Genomic DNA, 21,943 nt, shown 5'->3' with positions numbered 1-21,943 from the left:
TCTGGATCAGTGTACTCAATAACAATATGCTTATATCAGGTCAAATCTCTCTGATAAATAGTATGCATTATGTTGCTGTTGTTTTTGTTTCTTTTATGCTTATTGCCAATGTGGATATTTCTCTTTGCCTCTTTGGATTGGCAAGCATTGTTCAACTCTGCTTTAATGCTTTGTTTTAACTTAAATGAGATTTTGTTGTTCTGGTCTTTGTTATTTTTAACCTTAACTGGTTTGTTACTTTAGGTTTAAGTTTGATGATGAGGATGTGACAAAAGCAACTATGAAGGTGGTATTGGAAGATCTGTGTGGTGGAGAGGAAGAGGTTTTCTCCTTGTGTCCTGCCTTGAATCATGCTCATTTTTAATCTTATTTACATTGTTGCATTTAAATATGCTGTTCTTTGATGTAGTTTCCAAGTATACGTACAAGCATGGGCCCTGTGTATTGGAGAAGGGTACCTGACGAGAAGCTATAGGCTAAAGGACGTAAATATCTTGTCTATTACAACTTCCTTTCCCGCCATAGGCTTGTATATATATTTGGCGGATCTCTGCTGTAACAGAATATATTTGGATTAAAAAAACGCGGTAACATTTTCGTAAATAATTGAACATCGAAGTGCAAGTAAGTATTACAAGTGCATGTAAAATGTATTATAGGTGCAAGTAAAATTTACACTGAGCATCAATACTAAGTGCACCTATAGTTATAAGTAGTTGCACCTAGGTGCATGAATGTTTGCGGGTGGTTTTCACGGGTACTACTACCCGCTGAACTCGAACTCAGATCAATGAATGTTAACAAGGCAAAATTACATGCACTTGCAGGCGAAAGTAGGTGCACTTGTATGTGAAAGTAGGTGCACCCGATCAATGAATGCTGACACATGACGCGCGCTAATTGGTTCGTATTTTTCTCCTGGGCACCTATTCGCACCTAAACGCAACCCTATATATATATATATATATATATATATATATATATATATATATATATATATATATATCCATTTCAAAAAATACAAACACATTAAAAGCTATTATCTTCAAATCATACCTGAATTTGAAATACACTTTGTTGAAAAATCAACTTTATGTTGTTACCCGTGCTATTTTTGAATGAATAAGCAAGCTAAGTTTGAAACAAGAGAAGAGAGTAATGAAGAAGCAAGTTGAAAAAAAAAAAGTGAGTTGAAATATGCAAGGTGGACCTGAAATATTTTAATGTACGTCCAACGTTGTTGTTGGACGGAAACCTTTTTACTTTTCACATACTAGTCAATTCAGATTTACTGACCAACGCTACTTGTTAGACGGAATTCCTTCCAACATTGGATGTTAGACAAAAATTTCGTCTAATATTCTTGCTTTGAACGGAACTTCTAACTAACTTTACATCAACTCATCTTTAGCGGCGAAAAATTAAATTTTTTGTTAAAATACTGATTCAACATTATAATTGGACAAAAATGTTGAACAAAAATAATGAATTGAAATTTCTAGCAGTGTGAAACGAACTTACACAAATTTTTGCCATTCTTAAATGGTGTTTCAACTTTCAACCCCTCCCCAACCACAGTTAGGAATTCAGGATCTTTTCCCACAATTAGGAATTCAGGATCTCCTCTTTAAGAAAATTAATTAACCTGCGAATTTAATACAGAGAAAAATAAAATTAATGTTATGATGATATCATATCAGGTGCATGCAACGTAAATGTAAGCAATCAATTCAAATGCAGTATTTATTTATTAATTTGAGATTAGAAAAAAAGGGATGTTTCCAAAAGACACGTCCTTTAATTTCTTGTGCCCCCTGCCGTCCCTTGCACACCAAGCATGCATCTTCTTCTTCTTCTTCCTCCTAATTCCTTAAACTTTCCTAAACTACATACAACCTCACACTATACTTTAATTTTGTTGGGAATCTTATATATAAACCCCCTGTCTATATCTAATACCCTCTTCCCCTTTTCTGCGATTTCAAGATCACAGAATCTATATATGCCAAAAGTACTATGATTTCCAACTAATTGGTGGTGGACAGGACAGGACTTCAATGGGTCATCTTCTTCCTAAACAAGTTGGGGTTTTGTTATGTCTGATGATTTTATCATCACAAACTTGCTTCTCATGGGGCTGGTGGTTCTTTAGTTCCGGCCGGGAACAAACCCAATACAGATCTTCCTCAGAAAACCATTATTCTTCTTCCAAGAAACTGCAGGCTTCTGAGTTCTCCATGAAGCCTTTCGAGAGCGCCCGAGGGTTGAAGCTAGTAGAAGCTGCCCAGGAGAAGATGCTGGCCCCCAATTCTTGCTGGCGAAGGGCTTATCAGAGCGTCTTTGCTGAGTGTTCAAAGGTTCTTCCAGACGAGGAACTCAAATCCAGACTTGCTTGGCATCTCACTGATTGTTTCCAGCAGCACTCTGGAAGGCCTTCCCTCCCTCTCTGTGATTCAGGATCCGCCATGTCCAAGTGCTTGAAGAACTTGGATGATTCTGCCCACAGAACTTACCTCGAATTCTTCCTCCAGACTGACTCTATCTGTCATCAGTTGCAGTAAGTGACAATAAAGTTTCATTCTTTGTGTGAAAAATTGCATTTTTTTGGTCTTCGACCTGCCTGGTGCAAACTTGGTCCTTTGAGTTATATGGTTCTGGCGACTTTAGTCCCTCGGGACCAAGTCCGGGACATAACTGGAGTAACGTACTAAAAGTGGAATTTTAATTTCCCTTCTTTAATTTGTATATATGTTAGTATAGTTCATTTGATTTGAATGCTAAAATTGACCTGTTAAACTGAGAAAGCTTCAGTCTTGGTTCTTGAATTTGAACAAGTTTATAACATATTTGTGGCTATTGTAGGATGCATGCATTTAGGCATGACACAGAGAGGCTGGTGAATGAGTTGAAGAACAATGCAGAGAATGTTTGGGAGAAGCTAGAGGACATTGGGGAGAAAGAGGAGATTATACTGCAAACTTCAGCAAAAATTGATGACTCTTTGGCCTCGGTTGATCACCGGACTCAGGATTTGGAAAGGGCTTCGAAGAACGTTGAAGCTCGTGTGAATGAGGTGTTGAGGCATTCAGAATCAATCCATGAACAATCCCTGGGAATTTCTGAGTCCCAGAAGGAGCTAAGTGAGGGGCAGGCAAAGATGAAGGAGAAGTTAGCAGAGGGAATTGAAATGGTTCATCAGTCCTATACTAGTTTGGATAAAGAGATGAATGAGTTGAAGAATGAAGCTGAGGAAATAGAGAAGGAGATTGGGAAAGTTGGAGAGGAAATGTTTTCAAAGATGAGAACACTTCAAGTCAAAGCTGATGATATTGAGAACATTGCTGGGGTTTCTTTAGATAAACAGAAAGAACTCTTGAATGGCCAGTCTGCTGCTCTTGATGGTATTCAAATTCTTAACAAGTTTCTGAGCCAAGCACTCGAAGAAAGCAGGTAAAACACACCCCAATACCATCACGTTCTTGCTTTTTTGTTGAGATTAACGAGAACAAGAAACGATAACTGTGTGATTTACAAGTGTTTTTGCTGTTATGTCTCGAAATCCATAGGGGAACTCTGCAACAATTGGCTGAAATCGGGCATAAGCAGCAAGACGAACTTCTTAGAAGGCAAGAACAGCTGCAGCAAGCACATGATCATCTTGTTGAAAATTCAAAAACAATATTAGCAGCTCAGGTTAACATTATTGTCACTTAGCTTGTTTATAACATTATTGTTCATCTTAGTTCTTACAATATAATCGCGATTTTTTGAAAATAGGAAGCCTTTGAATCGAAACAAGCAAGCATGTTTGTTGCCTTGGACAAGCTCTTCGCGTTGCACAACGCCATGCTCCTTGAATCGAGACTGATCAAAGCTTTCTTGGTTTACTCGATGTCAATCTTTCTTCTCTACATGTTCACTAGCATGAAGCAGACTTACAATGTGAGGCCTAGGCTTTATATAGGTAATAAAGTAACTCCACTTGTCCATTGGAAAAGTAACCTTAAATTTTCTGCATTGGTAAAGCTAAGTAACCTTTTTTCTTGATTTCAGGTTTGTGTGCTACATTTGCCATTGAATTAGCCATAGTTCGATACGGGACATATGAGATTGAGAAGCAATCTTGGGTTATAGGCATTATCAGATCACTTTTCATGTTTGCAGCATCAATTCAACTTCTGTATGCTATTTGGACATACAGGTAAAAAAGACTGAGCCAGTAAACATGTTTTTTGTTTTCTTCCAATTAGTAAACGGGCCTTAAATAAGATTCTTTATGTTTTTTTTGCAGGGACTATGAAATTTTGAACCATCAGATGCTTGTGACATTGATTGAGAAAGTGAATGGAATACAGAAACACAAGGAGCTGTCATGGGAAATGGAGAGCGATTCAGAGAGCGAGGTTAACTGGTCTTCGTGGGTTGATACCGAATTGCCAGATGATGTTGATAAACTGGAGGACCCTGACTATATACTTCTTGAAGAAGTTGCAGAAAACCACCCAGGCATGAACAATGCACTAACCTGCAGGAGATATAACCTCCGAAATCGCCATAATAGATTAATGTAGTAGTCTACCAACATTCATTCTTTAACTATTCTTTGTAGTGTCTTTTTGTTGTAACATTCAATCTTTTATAAAATGGGTAGTAGGAAAGAGTTGAACTTGAACAAAAGGGTTCAGAGGAGCATACCTCCTTCTAAACAGACAAACTTATTACTGGAAATAAAAACAACTTGAAGGGAAATTCAAATGGGAAACAATATGAGAATCTGGTGGATTTATGCGTCGGGACCCATTGCTAGAACAGTGCTGAGATTCATGGGATTCATGTATTTGGTGGTGCCTGCCATGATTTGCTGGACAATCAATCTGTTAGCCTTTTCGGAGGGGTGGAAGGCGTCCCAGAATGCATACTGATCCCGGTTTGAGCACAGGTTAGACAGCGCTGTGCAGAGGCCGAATCCATTGTATGGTCCTTGTCCACAGCATGCAATTTTTGATGTAACAAACCCTGCAACAAACCAATATAATATAGGTCAGATCAGATTGTTGGAATATAATTCTATCTGCATATTTAGTGTGGCCTGGGATTCTTGATACCAAATGCCTGGGGGTTGCTAACGAAATCGTTGTGAGTTTGCTGTGTATTTGCAGCAATAAAAACAGTCCTGCCTAGCTGACTGTTAAGCCCTTGCAGCATTTGATTGAGCTGTGGGTTATAGAGGGCTGCAGCTCTCTGCAGCTCTGCTGAGCACTCCCCGTTTCTGCTGCGCTGTGCCAACTCCGCTGGCACACACCCTAGCGGTCCCGTTCCTGTCACGAGCACCCTTCTAGCCCCGAGATCATAAAGCCTCTGCATGATATGAGTTAGACTAGTTAATTGGTTGGATTCAGTATTTCTGGGTATATTTGATGGAAGAGAATTAATTACCAGCAAGAGTTTTCTGTATTCTGAGATGAGAAAGGGCACATAATCCTGGAGAGAATACTGGCGAGACCTGAAAGAGTTGGGCACAAGATAGTAGTTGTTCACAAAGTCATTCCCTCCTACTGTGATGAGAACAAGAGCCTGGTTCACCAGCTGCTGTGTGCGCTGGGCTCCTATCATTGCACTCACGCGCCGCTGATATTGCCTGAAGTACTCCAGTTGTTGGGGCATTCTGATTATATTCACCTGCAAATGTAACACTTTTCTGGTCATCTTCTATTTTTTGGATGCCGAGAAAAATCCGCTGTCATTATTCGAGGGTGTACACTTGGTAAAATCCTATCTTATGATTCTAGTCAACCAGCAAAGGACTAAACCTTGCCTATAGCTGATCGGCTCAAAACAAGAAAGCCATAACCGCTTCCACTAGGAGTCAAATTTGCAACATTATATTGTGATTACTAAGTCAACAACCTGACCCTAGCCGAGGGTGTGCTGGTAAATTCCACCTTGTGACCTTAGCCAACAAAGAATAACAAGAAGGTAAATTAAATCAGCATAGTTTGTCCATTAGTTGATTGGCTCAAACCAAAAAGGTCAATAGGCCACTCCCACTGAGAGTTGAACTTGTAACGTTGTAGTTACTAAGTCAATAACTTGATCAACTTAGCTGGCCTGGGCCTGGGATTACCCTTTTTTTGGTCATCTTTCACTTCAGATTGAAATACAATTAAAGTAAAGTAAAATTAAAAAAGATTACAAATTGAACTCCGGTGTCGTTGAGAATCCCAATCCCTGCGGATGCAAAGTTGGCACCAACAAGAATTCTTTGCCCATTAAACTGTGGGCTCAAGTAAGGCAGTGGGGATTCGGAAGACCCAATCTGCTGACCTGCATGCATATACATACGCTTAATATTATTATCCATCAATTCTATCATATGCTTTACCAACATTGTAACATTATTATACTAATTAATCAATGTACTTAACTGATAATGTCTGGGATGTTTAAGCCATTAGAGAAACGGCCGGTTGGTCTATGGCTTGGGTAATCAACTCCATAAGGAGGGGAGTCCGCCCTAGCAGTGGTGGCCAAGTAGTTGTTGTTCCCACTGTCCACCAGCGAGTCGCCGAACACGAAGAATGCTCGACCCTCTGCTCCACTCACCGCACCTCCGATCAGGATCACCACAACCCCAACAACAATATTGCACAGACAAGAAGAAAAAGAAGACTTATTAGCAGCAGCCATGGCCATTATATTGCCTGCAGATAGATCCAAAACTTCAATTCGTTGTTGAATTGTATGTGTATATGTATGTGAGAGAAGAATGAAGATCGAAATGTTTGAATGAATTGAAGTGGAGGGATATGATGTATGTATATATATACAGACTTAGTTGCATGAAATTAAGGTGAAGATTGAATTAAATGCATGTTGAAGGTGGTGGGTGGGTATAGAAGCCAGTTGGAAAGGGATTGGAGGAGATGGTAGTAAGTGCAACTAGTTTTCTAGTGGTACCCATACATACGTATTCATCTAATTAATTGGACAGTTTACGGTTGTATGTATAGGTTTTACGGCGACTGTTGACTGTTCCTATCATAAGAAAAGTTATTTTTATATTATATAATATGCTTGTGGATATATAAAATGCTCCTTTGATCCTCTAAGATTAAGACAAGACTATAGAAATTATACTAGCAACCTCAACTGTTAATGTGTGTGTGTGAAAAAAAGAAAAATTAAACGTATCATGGTGTATGAGACGCGCACCAACTTGTCTCTTTTAATTTTGTTGAACTCACAAGAAATTCAGCAACGTAACCTCTTTGCAATGCAACACTCGTACGTACCCTTTCTCCTCTTCATTCTATCCTCTCTTTCTTCCTCCGATCCTACTCAAAATGTCAGCAAAAATCATTATTTTGTTGCTCTAATTTAAGTGTATTTTTTGTATGTATAGTATTTCTTTTGAATTAATCACAAAAACCTTTAGTCATAGAAGAAAGTGAGAAGGTAATACACTTAGTTAATCTCTTATCATTAATTATTCATTTATCCTTTAATTCTCTTTATGCTCACCTTTATCTTATTGTGACACTAAACTTATTTGAATATGATCTCCTTATACTTTGAATAATTGACTAAACTCGTTGTGGTTACTAATACTTTACTCTTTATATTTATGAAGTACTCATAGTTCTCTTATATTAAAAAAAAATACGGAGTGATTAAAATACAAATTTGCAAAAGGAATATAATATAATGCAACATTATTATATTATCCGTAGGGTCATTTTTGCATGCAACATACATGTGAATGGTGGTGTGGGGGTCTACCCATGCATGCAGCGCAGCGTCATCAATGTCACTCCGCTCGAGCAACTAGCACCAACAAAAACAGTTGAGAAACCATAAAGTACCAAAGAAGAAAACCTCATACATGAACAACATAAATGTGTCTCAAACTCAATTAATCAATTAATCTAAAATAAATTCATAAACTTTATTTTACTAACAATTACGGTAATGCAATGAAGTCCGCATAGACATCTCAGTTGGTCACAAGAGTGAAGCTAGTTTGGGAAAAAAGGATCCGGAATTGAGTCTCACCAGCAACAGTGTGGGAGTAACCTCTCAAAGTGAGGGGTTTCTTGTGCGCAGTAAGCAAAGGTTTAGCCTCTTCAACTGAGTTACCATGATTTACGTCCTTCCATATGTTATGTCAGATCGGGCGTAGGGCCCCTTAGAATTGGAAATTCAACATTTTGGGAACAATGAATATGAGCAATGAAGAGTTTTTTAAGTCTAAGGTTCAAAATTATAAATATGGAAGGGAAGAATGCCAACTACTTTAATTAATTGTTGGTTGAAAAAGGCAAGCTGGCTAAGTAATTTCAAACATGTATGTGAACTTGTACAATATTATTATTAAATCAACTCATCATTTCTCAATTCATTACTTGATATGACCATAAGTACAACTATCACCGTCAAACACAATATTTCATTTGAATTGTACAATTTTCAATCCCATGCTTCCAAATGCAAATGCAACTTTAATTATACCATCCTATATATAAATAGTAATCACTAAAAAAAATGAACATAAACTCATAAGCTTGATTACAATAATAATATCTATAAATGTATTAAATAAGATTTGATCACTAATATATTTTAATCTTTTGATAGCATGATTTCTCAAATTACATGAATAAATTAAATATAGTTTAATCGAAAATCAGTGGAGTTGATGAGGTTAAACTATTAAACTGTATAATTGTGAACTGAGCTCGGAGTTGTCTTAATTGCCAGCCGGATAGTTTGGCAATGGGATCTTGTGACATGAATGATTATAGTACGTGTTTGGTTAGAAGCAAAAAGAGGTAGAACTAACGCACTGCTTTCAATTTCATTGGTCAAAAATAGTTTTATTGTTTGGTGTCACTGTACTGTAAACCTATATTTTCAGGCAGTCAATTAAGGATGTTCAGCTCACCAAACATCATATATGTGTATACGTTCAAAGATATGCATGCATGTGATTCCACTAATATAACTTAACCTTCTTTTATCTACGCCTCTACAGATCGAAAATTAAAGTTCGTTGCTGCTATCCAAATGTGCGTTTTGGGTACGGTGAATTCGATTTTATGACCTAACCGACAAATGATCATAAGAAAGTAAACTAGTCTATGTTATTCATAGTTGGCCGACTAAAATAAATGGTACAGTAATATGTTTAACATCCAAGTGTAAAGTGTTAGGTTTACATTTCATTATTTTGTTAAATCGGGAAATTTCATTCAAAATAAAGCTTAAACTTCACAAGAATAATGGGCTAATTTCTTGGGCCGGTCTCAAGAATCCTGCACCTTGACTATGTGAAATTGATCCAATAACTGAAATCAAATTAATGGTCCGAATTCATTTTCACAGCAAGTAGACATTTGTTATTTATTAATCATCATTGTATAAATATAAATTATGCTGATGCATAAGGATGCAAAAACAACATTATTTTGGTTAAAAAATGTGCGTCCCACTTAAAAAAAAAAAAAATCAGGTTCGATTCCTGGTAATAGCATTTTTATATATCCATAAATTCATAACTATATATCCACAGTGAATGAATTAACTAAATATCCACAATGAATGAACTAAATATCCATAAATTTATAACTATATATCCAGAAATTCATAACTATATATACACAGTGAATTAATGAAGTAAACATCTACAATGAATGAACTAAATATCCACAATGATTGAACTAAATATCCACAATGAATGAACTAAATATCCATAAATTCAGAACTATATATCCAGAAATTCATAACTATATATCCACAATAATGATATTGCCGAGAATCAAAATTGAATTTTTTTTTTAAAGTGAGACGCGCGTTTTTAATCAAAACAACGCCGTTTTGCATCGTATGCACCATGCATGGTGCATTCGGTTGCACAGCATAACTATTGATATATAGTGGACAAGGCCACAAGGGTCTATCATAAATACTATGGACTTGTGCGGCAAATTATTATGTGGATCATAAAAAAAAAATATTTTTTATATATTAAAAGTATATTATTTGTGTACTGAATGTAAATTATTTGATAGTATATAAAATAATGTACTTTCAATGAATATATCTTATGTACACAAATATGTATTTTTTATTTATAGTTAATACAGTTGTGTGAACCATGATTTGCAATAATGATTAAAGTTGTGAACTCCGATCTAGATTATATATAAACCGTTAACATATTATGTATTTTCAATTAACAAATTATGCACATGCAATTATTATGTACATTTAGTTAATAAATTATCTAACTATATTTAGTTATAATGTACATAATATGTTAGTTAAAAATATAATACATAATATATTAACTGTGTGTGCATAATTTGAACCATAATTCACAATGCGTAACGTAGATTTTGATCCACGATATAATTTGTGGCAAATAGAAGGACGGGACTATTTGATTTTTATTTTATAATTAAAAAAAATAGGACCCAACTCTATATATATATATATATATATATATAATATGAACAGTTTTCTCGAAATTTGTTGCTCTATTCATCAAGTTTAAATCATTTATGCTTCTTTTTTTTTTTTCTTTTTTTTTGAAAATAAAAGCATCTTTGCTATTAATTAAACCAAGTGGTGACACGTGATTTTAACCCACACGTCCCAAAAGCTTAAAATGTTAGAAAGTTTGTGGTGTTTATGTTTAAGCGTGTGAAAGCTGAGTCATACACGATTTGCCAGCTAAGTCAGACCCAGTATGACTTGCTCTACACATGTTTATAATTTATAAAATATAGTATAATAATATAAAGGTAAGAGTCGAATAAGCGCTCCAATTATATTTAAATGTGCAATTAAACCCTTCAATTTCAAAAGTTTCAATTAAAACTTAAACTTACAAAATGATGATCTTCTTTTCAAAAATAACGTCACAACTTTCTTCCAAGAAGAAGGTCACGCTGACTTTCTTCCGAACATGGAAGAAGGCCATTGCACCAGGAGCTTTCTTCCAACACATGGAAGAAGGCACTAGGAGCTTTCTTCCAGAATTGGAAGAAGGTCACGCCAGCCTTCTTCCATATCTGGAAGAAGGTAGCGGCGACCTAGCTTCTTTTAAATGTGGAAGAAGGCCGTGATGTCATTTTCGGGAAGAAAATAGTCATTTATTGAAGTTGAAGTGCTTAATTGCACATTTGAGTATAGTTAGAGGGCTTATTTGACCCTTATCCGGTTATTCCTATAACAATAATATAATAAATATAGTTATTATGCAGTAATTTTTCTTAATCACGAGAAAACTTGTAACTATTATTCGAGTATATGTACATAGCAAATTTCACTTCAGTAATTGTTTATAAATCACATTTAAGAATTGAAGTAAATCATTTTATGGTACAAGAATTATACTTCAAATATTCAGTTGTTATTGTGTAGTAATATTATTTGCGTAGTGATGTTGAAGCAAGTCTCTTGACTGGATCAAAAAGATTGATATAATGGGTCAAAAAACTAACTCGATATGATGTATACAAGCATGATATATGGATACTGCTGTACACTTTACCTAAGTTGAATGTGACTTTTGTTTGCAAACTACTACTGCTAGATTATGACAGTTCCCATATGTCTTAGGTTGTATTATTATATGTTAAACACAAAATATAATCTTTCAAAAAAATTGAAAATTTTGATCAAAACACCCCTCATTAAAGCATGACACTAAGATTTCATTAGAAAAAAAAAAATTATGTATTACAAGGAATTTAGGTTGGAACCAAAACAACCCAAAACTAGATATGTCAAAACGGGCTCAATCCGTTGGGTTAAACCCGTTTATCCCGTATATTAGATGGATCGATCCGTTTTCAACCTGACTTGTATAAGACGTGTAGAGGTACGAGTTATACGAGTTGGCTTGTTTAGACCGTCAACCCGCTTAACCACGGGTTGAGTTAGAAAAATCTAAACTCGTGTAAAAATGGGTTGGTCTGTTATTGGACGCCTCCTGTATGGACCGAATTGGCCCGTTTTCACAGTTCTACTCAAAATTAAGTTAGTTGAATAGTTTATATTTATTAATTACGAGATTTAAAGTTTGATTCAAAGGAGAAAATGAAAAATATGTAGGATCTATGGAGTCTTGACACCCAAGTTGCCGGGAAAGTCCTGCGAAGACTTTTTCCACATCGTCAATTCCTTGCGTTATACGCAAGTTCAAATTAAACCCCGTATTAATTGGTCAAAAACACCGCGGGCTTTCATATACTACGTGTGTATAACTGTATATAAATATACTAGTCAACATAACTCATAATCATATTCCCCTTCATTTTCTGAAGAAATTAAAACACCCAGAAAGACTCACAAGAAACAATATCTCCTTAATTCATTTCATTTGTTGTTGAAATATCTACCGGAGTTCTGAACAAAAAAATGGTGGCTGGCAGATCTACGGCGGCGGCGGTGTGGTTGTTGTTGGCCGTATTTGTTGTGATGAATTGCGGTAATAATCTGCAGGGCGCCTGCGCGATGAGGGTATTAAAAAGAGAAGATGTATGGATGAAGAAGCATCATAATATGCTGGTTCAATCCCTTCCGAGGGGCCGTTTGCCGTCGTCCGGTGCTAATCCCTGCACGCGCATTCCCGGAGCTAGGCGCGGCCGTTGCACCCTGGAGGGTCGGAAGCCAGAGCGGCCGGCGTTGGCCGCCACCAAAAACCCAAAATTACCGATCAAAATATGATGCTTGCCCATACTTCTCAAAATCATTAGCTTCAATTCTTTAGTTACATGCTGCAGATCAGATTCCCTCGATCTCTAGAAATTTTCATTTTCATTTGTATAGAATTACACAACATTATTGTTTCATTGTTTTATTATTTTCATGTACAAAGTTCAAATACAATATCTTGTTTAAAGAAAATTAAATTATTTTATTAAACATTTTTTTAAAAAAAATTTTGGATTAGCCTTTGGCAGTTTGTTTGGCCATTGTGAATTTGTCATGGCCTTTATAGATGGCCACGAGTTGGTTTAAGATGGAACTAATCCTGAAATCCAATAGTTTAAATTTCATTTCAAAAAAAAAAAAGAAAAGAAACAATTTATAAATATTTTATATAAAAATAAATTTAAAAATATTGGGTTTAGCCCAGGACCAGCCCATCCAGGATAGGCCCAATGCCCACGTTATCTTGAACCGGTCTTGATTAGTGCTAACCTAAGCTCAGTCTCGGGATTTATGACAGTTATGCAATGGACCCGTGTCTACCTTGCGGATCCAATACGAGACCGTTCCGCAATTTGGGAGATTGTTATGCTGTGGAATTGGTCCACCTTGCAAGGGGGATTGTTATGCCGTGAACTTCATATTCACAGTTATTGAACTCTATATTCACAATTACAGAACTCTATATTCATAATTTTTGAAGAGTAAATTTCAATTTTGATCCTGTGACTATAGGGGTTCTGTTAATTGCAGTCTACGACTTTCAAAAGTGTTAATTTAGTATCTTGACTATGCAATTTTTATCAATTTTAGTCACTCTGGCCAAATTACCGGTCATATTTCGCCAGAAAAACCAGGTTAAAAATTGAATTTGCTTAATTCAGACCACAATTCGAAAGACAAATTTGCCCCTCAGATTAAACACTAATTGATGAATTAAGTTTTTTTCAGTGGAATTTGACTGACAATTTGGCAGGAGTGACCAAAATTGATAAAATTTGCATAATCAATATACTAAATTAACACTTTCACAAGTTGTGGACTGCAATTAACAAGACCTATATAGTTACGGACCAAAATTGAAAATTTACTCATTTTTGAACTTCATATTCACAAATACAGAACTTTATGTTTATAATTATAAAACGCTATGTTCATAATTATAGAACTCTATGATCATTATTTTTGAACTTTATATTCACAATTATGAATAGTTTTGGAACCATGTCCACCTTGCAGACGGTTCCACAGCATAATTTGCCAACAAATTGCAATTGGGTCAAAAAGAGCTAGTATAGTAAGCAAGCCCAAATTGGATGGTAAATTCCTCATCATGTAGGCTCAATCTTGGGCTAGCAAGAGAGCAAATTAAAAGCCCATAGTTTCCCCATGATGATTCAATGAGTATAAGTTCCCAAAAAAGTGCAAATTTGCAGCTATTTTCCACCCCATTTGTGGTGAACTGAAAATGCATGGGGAGTAGGAACTGGGAAGGCCATCTTTAATGTGTGGAAGCCAGAGCAATGAACACCACAAACAAGAAGAGTGCAGATGAGAGAGATGCATGAAGAAGTGAGAATGTTTAGCAAAGTCACATGGGAAAGTATAAAAGACAAAGAGGGGTAGAGTACATATATAATTGCAGTTTACAGGGGAGCAGAGGGGGGAAAATGCCATGCCTATTATTCACCAAAATGGAAACTGCCCTACTTACCAACCACATGTGAACCTTTTCTTTTTTTTTGTCATCTACTGCTACTATCACTATGTAATATGTATTTTTTTTTTTTTTTGAAATAGACAAGGAAATATATATTAAGCAAGATCCATGCTCAAAAACGGAGCAATGGAAGGAAAGGGAACAAACGAACAATCAGAACAGTCAGGCATAGACAAGGCTTCCCGAGCTAGTGTATGGGCAACCCTGTTCGCGGACCGTTTAGCAAACAAAAAGCCTAAGTTACTAAAAACTGCGGCTATAGATCTAACATCATTAACTAAAAGATCAAAGGAGGAATTGAAAGCATGAGAGACAGAGATGGAATTAACAACTTGTAGGCAATCTGTTTCAAGCAGCACATTATCAATATTGGTGCCTCTGATCCACTTCAACGCTTCCCGAACAGCAATAGCTTCGGCTTCATTCGGCTTGTGTAGAGAGAACCAGGGGAGCCTTCTAGCTGCAACAAGTGCGCCTGTGTGATCACGAAGAATGAATCCAAAACCCATCCTTTTGTTAGCGGAGTCAAGGGCAGCATCAACATTGAGCTTAAGCATTCCATGAGGAGGTCTGGTCCAAGAAGTAAGAGAATCTGTACTCCTGGTATTAGAAACAGTATAAGCATTTACTTTAGGCCATTCAAAAATGAAGTTTTTGACTGATAGGCAAATAAAAGATGCATTGAGAATAGTGTGGTTCCAGAGCTTTTCATTTCTGGCCTCCCATAATTTCCAACAGATAGAGATAATTAAGCATATATCAGCATCAGATTTAGAGGAGAAGATACGCTCCAGCCAATCAAAAAAAGTGTTGTCAGAATGATAATCAACACCTCCCAAGATATCCCAACAGTTACGTGCAAGTGGACAGATAACAAAGAGGTGGAAATCAGTCTCTCCTACAACGTTACATATTTGACAAGAATCTGGAATTTGGACATGCCTAGACCTCAGATTATCACAAGTGGGTAAGGAGGAGGAGCATAGCTGCCATAGAAAGGATTTTATTTTTGGTGGGAGATTAAGTTTCCAAGCTCTTGTCCAGAAAGGGGGTTGAAGATGATCCATATTACCCAATATATGTTTGTAACAACTCCGAACAGTAAATTTTCCTTTCTCATCATGCATCCAAATAATCTTGTCATTGGTAGGAGAATTCGGTAGCGGAATAGACAAGATCAAATCTCTGTCAACTTGACTGAAAGTTGAGCCAATAAGGGTGGCATTCCACGAGTGATCAACTGCATTAATCAGGGAAGCCACAGATGTAACAAGAGGATGATCCGGCATAGATGTTTGGATGAATGGGAACTCAGAATTGGGAAGCCAAGGGTCGGTCCAAATATTGACAGAGTTGCCATCTCCTATCCTCCATCGACAGCCCATCTTAAGAGTGTGTTGGGCTTCAAGAATGCTACGCCATATGAAAGAGGGATTGCTTCCAAGTTGAGCATCAAAGAAAGATGAGTTGGGATAATACTTTTCTCTATAAACTCTGGATAACAAGGAGTTAGGTTGTTGAACAAGTCTCCAAGCTTGTTTTCCTAACATGGCAATGTTGAATTCCCTAATACGTTTAAAGCCCATACCTCCCCATTTCTTAGGTATACTCAATCTCTCCCAACTTTTCCAACGAATTCCTTTGTTTCTGTCACCAGTACATCCCCACCAAAAGCTATTCATGGTTCTTTCAATGTCCTTACCCATTTCGATAGGAAGGAGGAAAACACTCATTGCAAAAGTTGGTATGGCTTGGATAACATTTTTAAGAAGAATTTCTTTACCGGCTCTAGATAGGAATTTATGTGTCCAACTCTTGATTCTGCCAACAACCTTATCTTTAATGAAACCCAAAATTTCACGTTTGTTACGACCAATGATAGAGGGTAGGCCAAGATAGCTTCCATTCAGATTGCCCTCTCTAATGCCCATAATATTGCAAAAGGCAGTCTTGGAGTTGGTACATGTGTTTCTGCTGAAGGAAAGGGTAGATTTTGTGTAGTTCACAGATTGGCCAGAGGCAGAGGTGAAGGTTTCAAGGATGTTTTTGAGAGCTGCGGCTTCAGATGGAGTAGCTTTGCAAAATATATAACAGTCATCTGCAAAAAAGAGATTTGTTATAGTTGGGGCTCTTCGGGCTATGGATATGCCATGGAGCAGCCCGGAAGTCTGGGATTTTTGGATCAAAAGGTGGAGAGATTCAAGGATGAGAATGAAGAGATATGGTGACATTGGATCACCCTGTCTGAGGCCACGATTAGGGATTACTGTACCAATTGCCCTTCCTTCACCAAAAATCAATTTCCCTTAGCTTAGCTGTCATTTCATTTTCTTCTTCTTCCTCTCTTTTTTTTTTTTCCTTACCAAAAATCAATTTCCCTTAGCTTAGCTGTCATTTCATTTTCTTCTTCTTCCTCTCTTTTTTTTTTTTTTTCCTTTGAATTTAGTTGGCACTCGGTTCTATGAGGGTCAAGCCCATGTTTGAACCCACTCTTGCCATGATTGACCATGGAAGCTGGAAAAGGGTATATATATATATATATATATATATATATATATATATATATATATATATATAATTAATGAAAGATGTTCACTCTTAGCGCAATCACAATAGTTAATTTTTTGTGTCAAATAAAAGAAAGATAAAAGATAAAAGACAAAAAAATGGTGTCAGTTATTATTTATGTGCCTAACTAGTACATGTGGTGTACGCACACATAATGTGCAAAACATGCACCAATAGAATTCTTTTTTTTTTTTTTTTTTTTCCATCCTTGCAGACCTCACAAAAACCTTCCTTAGTAATCACCGCAACATACTCAATCTTCTCTCTCTCTCCCGCCTTAGAAAAAAACTCACTAAAAAAAGTACTAATGTGAGTGCTCTTAATTTCTCATGGTAGCATCTTCTAGTTTATCAGTAATATTTTTTTTTCTCAACCATATATACACTTGTTGGTTAGTTGAGATTGTTTTTCTCCTAATTGTGTGGTCAAAAAATCTAAACTTAATATTATAAATTCATGTTTGCCTCATTTTCCAAAATGCATATTAAGAATCATTGAGAGCATAAGTTTCTTTTGAATGTCTATCTTTGAGTAATAGTGTGTGAGTTCAAGGTAGGTAGTGCCCCAACACTTCCCTACATACTTCTTGGTAGCCTTCAAAGTTTCAATTTGAAGCTATTTGCACCTTTCATATTCGCCTCAAAACCCACCACTATTTTTTTTCATAATCACACATCAACTCATCGTCCTATTCTACTTATGATATGTTGATTATCTAGCTATAAAATAATGAATAATTTAAATCCATTATCTCATAAGGCTTCACGTGGAGTCAGTACGGATTGCATAATTAGATAGGCATAAATGCACCATACAGTGTTTAAAAATGCACTAGAATAAAATGTCACAAAATGCACCCCACACCAAGAAAAATGCACCACACATAATGGTGTATTTTCACACTTTATGGTGCATTTGATGCCAACATAATGATGTATGACCGTACGTTCCACTAGTGGAAATTATGAAATTTCCGACCACCTGAAAGTGATCTTAAATCAAGTTGATACCTAAAAGTGGTCGGAAATAGCAACAAAGGTTTTTCCGGATATCAAAAGTGGTCGGAACAAGGTTTTTTACTTGATTTAAGATCACTTTCAGGTGGTCGGAAATTTCATAATTTCCAGTAGTGTTCGCACGGAAAGCACGGTTCACACAAGAACCTGACCCTTTATATATATAGTGGGCGAGAACCAACCTTAATCAGTGAATCTGCCAACTTATGAAGAATTGCACAACAACTACTATTTGATTGCACCGTTATAGCTCCCAAACATGCTTGAAGGACCTTGAGATGCAATATATCCAGATGCGGTGCAATCATATAGTAATTGTGGTGCAATCTGTCATAAATTCGTAAGTTCGCATGTTAAAGTCAATTGCACCTGATTATATATATGCAACATGTTGATTAATATATATGATGAGAAACTAAGCAAAAGGTGAATAATGCATAATGAAAATGGTGATAAAATGGAAAGCTAATAAGGGGATTGGAAAGCTGAAAAGACAGATGGGAACTGAAAAGGAACCAAAGCATAAACACCAGAAAGAAAAGAAGGAAAGGGGGGGAGACGTAAAGCATGCACCCCAACCAGCATTCATGCTACGAAAGCTGGGAGCATCAGATCAGAAGCTAATATAGGATTATAGGATAGGAATATGGGGCACCCACTTTTATATATTTTGTTGACATATACATATATTTCTTGATAATCTCCTCCATATATCATGATTTGATTCGAATATATATGAATTGAAAGAAAGTGCATATATGGAATCCAAACTCCAGCTAGCTAGGGTTCCTTAGCTTTACAGAAGTGATAGCTAGCTAGCTGGGTGGGTAGGTAGTAGCCCAAAGGGTAATGTCAATACATTATCTTTATTACATGTACTTCTAAATCTTACTCTTTCAATTTTACTTTTTGATATGACGAGAGTTCTGATAAACTATTTTTTTCATGTGAGTCTTAATACCAGTGTCTACATCAATATTTTATGTGTGAAAGTACACATAGTATTTTCCCATTATCTCCCCAGCCACCATATATATATATATATATATGTATCTATCACTGTATGCATGTCAATGTGTCATGCCCCTAGCTCCTAGCTAGCTATATATGTTCTTGGATTATCGAGTTGGTGCTAGAAGAAGAAGAAGTCAAGAAGGAAGATGTTTGGATTGAATGAATGGTGGTCTGATCTGACCAACTGATACATCATATCATTTCTGCAACTGCTTTACACTGTTCCCATCTTTTATTTTACTTGCACCCACACACACAGGGTAAAACCTACCATGCCCTCCAGCCCCCTCTCCACCACCTTTTTTTTTTTTTTTTTTTTTTTTAATGAGGGAAATTGGTGTACAACAGTGTCTCAGATCTGCGTTCACTTGTTAGAATCAAATGTTTATCACTAAGCTAAATATTCTAACTTACAGAGTCACAACAAAGACACAACTTTATTTCTTTATATATCGCTACATTTTTGGAAGTGCTGGAATGGATTTAGTTGTTTCCTCTACCTAATAATTTTCAAGTCATCAGTTGATACTTTGCTAGACTTGACCCTTTAGTAATCTCCGCTCAACAGTAAAAATCCATCAAACTGTACAAAGTGGGTAAATGGTACTATAAAGACCAAAGGCAATTCGTATATCATAAATATCACTACTTTTACGGGGTGTTTGGTTGGAAGGAAGGAATTTAGAAGGAAATGAATTGTAATTCAGTGGAAAAAAAATAAGGTAGGAATGATGTAGGAATTCAAATTACATTGTTTGGTAGGGAAGAATATAATTATTGGAGATGAGAAGGAAAAAGTGATATAAAGACTAAAATGCCCTTGTGTAATAATAATAATAATAACAAGCAACAAGAGTATTTTTGTCATTTCTTACACATTTTCCTTTCTCAAAAGCATTGAATTGCAATTTATGGGGTTACCCCATGAATTGCAATTCAACAAAAGGAGGGAATTGCAATTCCCTCCAACCAAACACTATAATTAAAGCCTTCATTGAATTACAATTCAATTACAACTAAATTACATCCAACCAAACACCAAAATTGTTAACAAAATGATGCTTTAATCATTCCGTTAATGAGTTTGTTAACATTTTCTTATACCCTTTGAAAATTTTGATTGACTACACCACAAGAAAAATTGAAACACAACTACATGTGTTTTTTTTTACATATCAATAAATGTATAAATAAATAATACGCACAGTTATACGTGTTAATCATTATGGTCCACACAATTATGTAGATTATACTATCAAATAGTGTACATTTAGTATCAAATAATATATTTTTAGTAGGGAAAATGACACTTTTCCCCCCTGAGTTATATACTTATAGCACTTTTTCCCCTTGAATTATTCATGTAAGCACATTAGCCCCATCAATTATTTTAAAAGTGGCGGTTTTCCCCCCTAATATATTTTATTGACATTTCTACCCTTAAAATAAACATTTTATTTATTTTTCCTTTTCAATAAATTATTGCGTATACATAGGGATGACCACGGTTCGATTCGAATTGAACCAGACACTATAGCAATCGAATTAAAAGTTTCCGGTTATGATTCAGATCCAGAACCCAATATTTTAATTTCAATTCATTAAAATTATGAATCGAAAAAACTGGATCCTGAACCGTGAACCGGCGGTTCTAGATCCGGTTAGCGATTTTGAACCGTCTTTATTTTTAAAATTTTAATTTTTTATTTTAAAATAGTCTAAATTCAACAATAAATGTATTTTATTTTTTTCAGTTTGGACCATGAACCGGCCGTCCCGGTTCACGATTTTAATAAAATCTAAATATCGAGTTTCGATTTTAAATTGTAATTAGAATATTTCGGTTTGATTTATATAGTGTCTGTTTGGTTTGAACCAACTTGTGATCATAATTTGTTAGAGAAAAAAATAAATGAAATATTTATTTTAAGGGTAAATATGTCCATATAACATTTTAGGGGGAAAAACAGCCACTTGAATAATTCAAGGGGGAAAAGTGCTATATGTATATAACTTAGGGGGAAAAAGTGTCATTTTCCCTTTTTAGTATATTAAAAATGTACATTGTATTCAAGCAAAGTATAATTGTATATCAATACACGAATAATATACTTTTAGTATATTAAAAATGTATTTTTTGTTATGATCTATACAATAATTTGCCCATACGACTCTACGTGTATATATACATGTGTATTTAATTTAAACGAGCAAAGTTGAAATATTTTTAAAATTATATATTCCAAAATAGTTAAAGTGAAGAAGGTAATTATATTATACGGAGTATTAGATTTAACTATAAATCAAATAAAAATAATTTTTTTTTTCAAAAATAAAATATAAAAAAAATCTGTAAAAGTGTTAGATATATATTTTTTTTGGTTGCCACAGAAGTGTTAGATATTGAAAGGAAATAAGTGAGAAAGTACTTCATCAGTGTACTAGCATTAATTTGCGTCTCCTCAATTTTTTTTTTGTTTTTGTTTTTGTTTTTTTTTTTTTTTTATAAATTCTCTGTGTCTTTACTTTTCCGTTATACATTCTGTAATTTAAAGTTGAAAAATTATACAAGTAAAACATTTTTGAAGTTTGTTTCTCCATTTTTTTTCTAATTAGTAATGCATTCAAAAAAAAAAAAAAAAAAAAAAAAAAACTTTGTATAGTTAAAGTGTTTTTTTTTTTTTTTTAATTCTCTAATAAAATCAGGACTTATGGCAAAAGTTTTACATTTTCAAAGTACATTTACCATGGGTTAATTACCCCAAATCTTAGGGGACGTTTGGTTCACGGAATGTTAGATTACCTTAGGGAATGTTAGATTGCTGGGATTGTTAGATTACTGAGAATGTTAGATTCTGTGTTTGGTTTAAAACTAAGATATGTAAATAAGACAACGGTAATAAGATAA

At 35.4% G+C, this 21,943-nt stretch overlaps 2 protein-coding genes across 2 annotated transcripts; one reads left to right on the top strand and one right to left on the bottom strand.

The window, feature by feature from the left end:
* Window positions 1-1,589: 1,589 nt before the first annotated feature.
* LOC109186386 (protein GAMETE EXPRESSED 1-like) lies at window positions 1,590-4,599 on the top strand. The gene is made up of 6 exons (XM_019336341.1): window positions 1,590-2,557; window positions 2,863-3,450; window positions 3,567-3,693; window positions 3,778-3,964; window positions 4,054-4,201; window positions 4,292-4,599. Exons 1-6 carry the CDS (start codon window positions 2,058-2,060, stop codon window positions 4,569-4,571), a joined length of 1,830 nt encoding a protein of 609 aa, XP_019191886.1. The 5' UTR covers window positions 1,590-2,057; the 3' UTR covers window positions 4,572-4,599.
* Window positions 4,600-4,613: 14 nt separating this feature from the next.
* Window positions 4,614-6,797, bottom strand: LOC109186388 (GDSL esterase/lipase At5g18430). The gene is made up of 5 exons (XM_019336343.1): window positions 6,426-6,797; window positions 6,194-6,324; window positions 5,437-5,679; window positions 5,106-5,358; window positions 4,614-5,016 (listed from the first exon to the last, which is right to left on the bottom strand). The coding sequence occupies exons 1-5, from the start codon at window positions 6,691-6,693 to the stop codon at window positions 4,784-4,786; spliced, it is 1,128 nt and encodes a 375-aa protein (XP_019191888.1). The 5' UTR covers window positions 6,694-6,797; the 3' UTR covers window positions 4,614-4,783.
* Between the last annotated feature and the right edge of the window lie 15,146 nt (window positions 6,798-21,943).

This window comes from Ipomoea nil, unplaced genomic scaffold, assembly GCF_001879475.1.
Source record: "Ipomoea nil cultivar Tokyo-kokei standard unplaced genomic scaffold, Asagao_1.1 scaffold1407, whole genome shotgun sequence".
Classification (NCBI taxonomy): domain Eukaryota; kingdom Viridiplantae; phylum Streptophyta; class Magnoliopsida; order Solanales; family Convolvulaceae; genus Ipomoea; species Ipomoea nil.
The sequence above is the reverse complement of the archived record's forward strand: the minus strand, read 5'-3'. Positions and strand labels throughout refer to the sequence as shown.

Bases quoted from the DNA above. Each gene is read 5' to 3' on its own strand.
- LOC109186386 (XM_019336341.1), top strand. From the start codon at position 2,058: ATGGGTCATCTTCTTCCTAAACAAGTTGGGGTTTTGTTATGTCTGATG. The intron at 3,451-3,566 runs GTAAAACACACC...CGAAATCCATAG, and splicing joins CAAGCACTCGAAGAAAGCAG to GGGAACTCTGCAACAATTGG. The intron at 4,202-4,291 runs GTAAAAAAGACT...TTTTTTTTGCAG, and splicing joins TATGCTATTTGGACATACAG to GGACTATGAAATTTTGAACC.
- LOC109186388 (XM_019336343.1), bottom strand. From the start codon at position 6,693: ATGGCCATGGCTGCTGCTAATAAGTCTTCTTTTTCTTCTTGTCTGTGC. The intron at 5,680-6,193 runs GTAATCTTTTTT...TTACATTTGCAG, and splicing joins ACGACACCGGAGTTCAATTT to GTGAATATAATCAGAATGCC. The intron at 5,017-5,105 runs GTATCAAGAATC...GGTTTGTTGCAG, and splicing joins TAGCAACCCCCAGGCATTTG to GGTTTGTTACATCAAAAATT.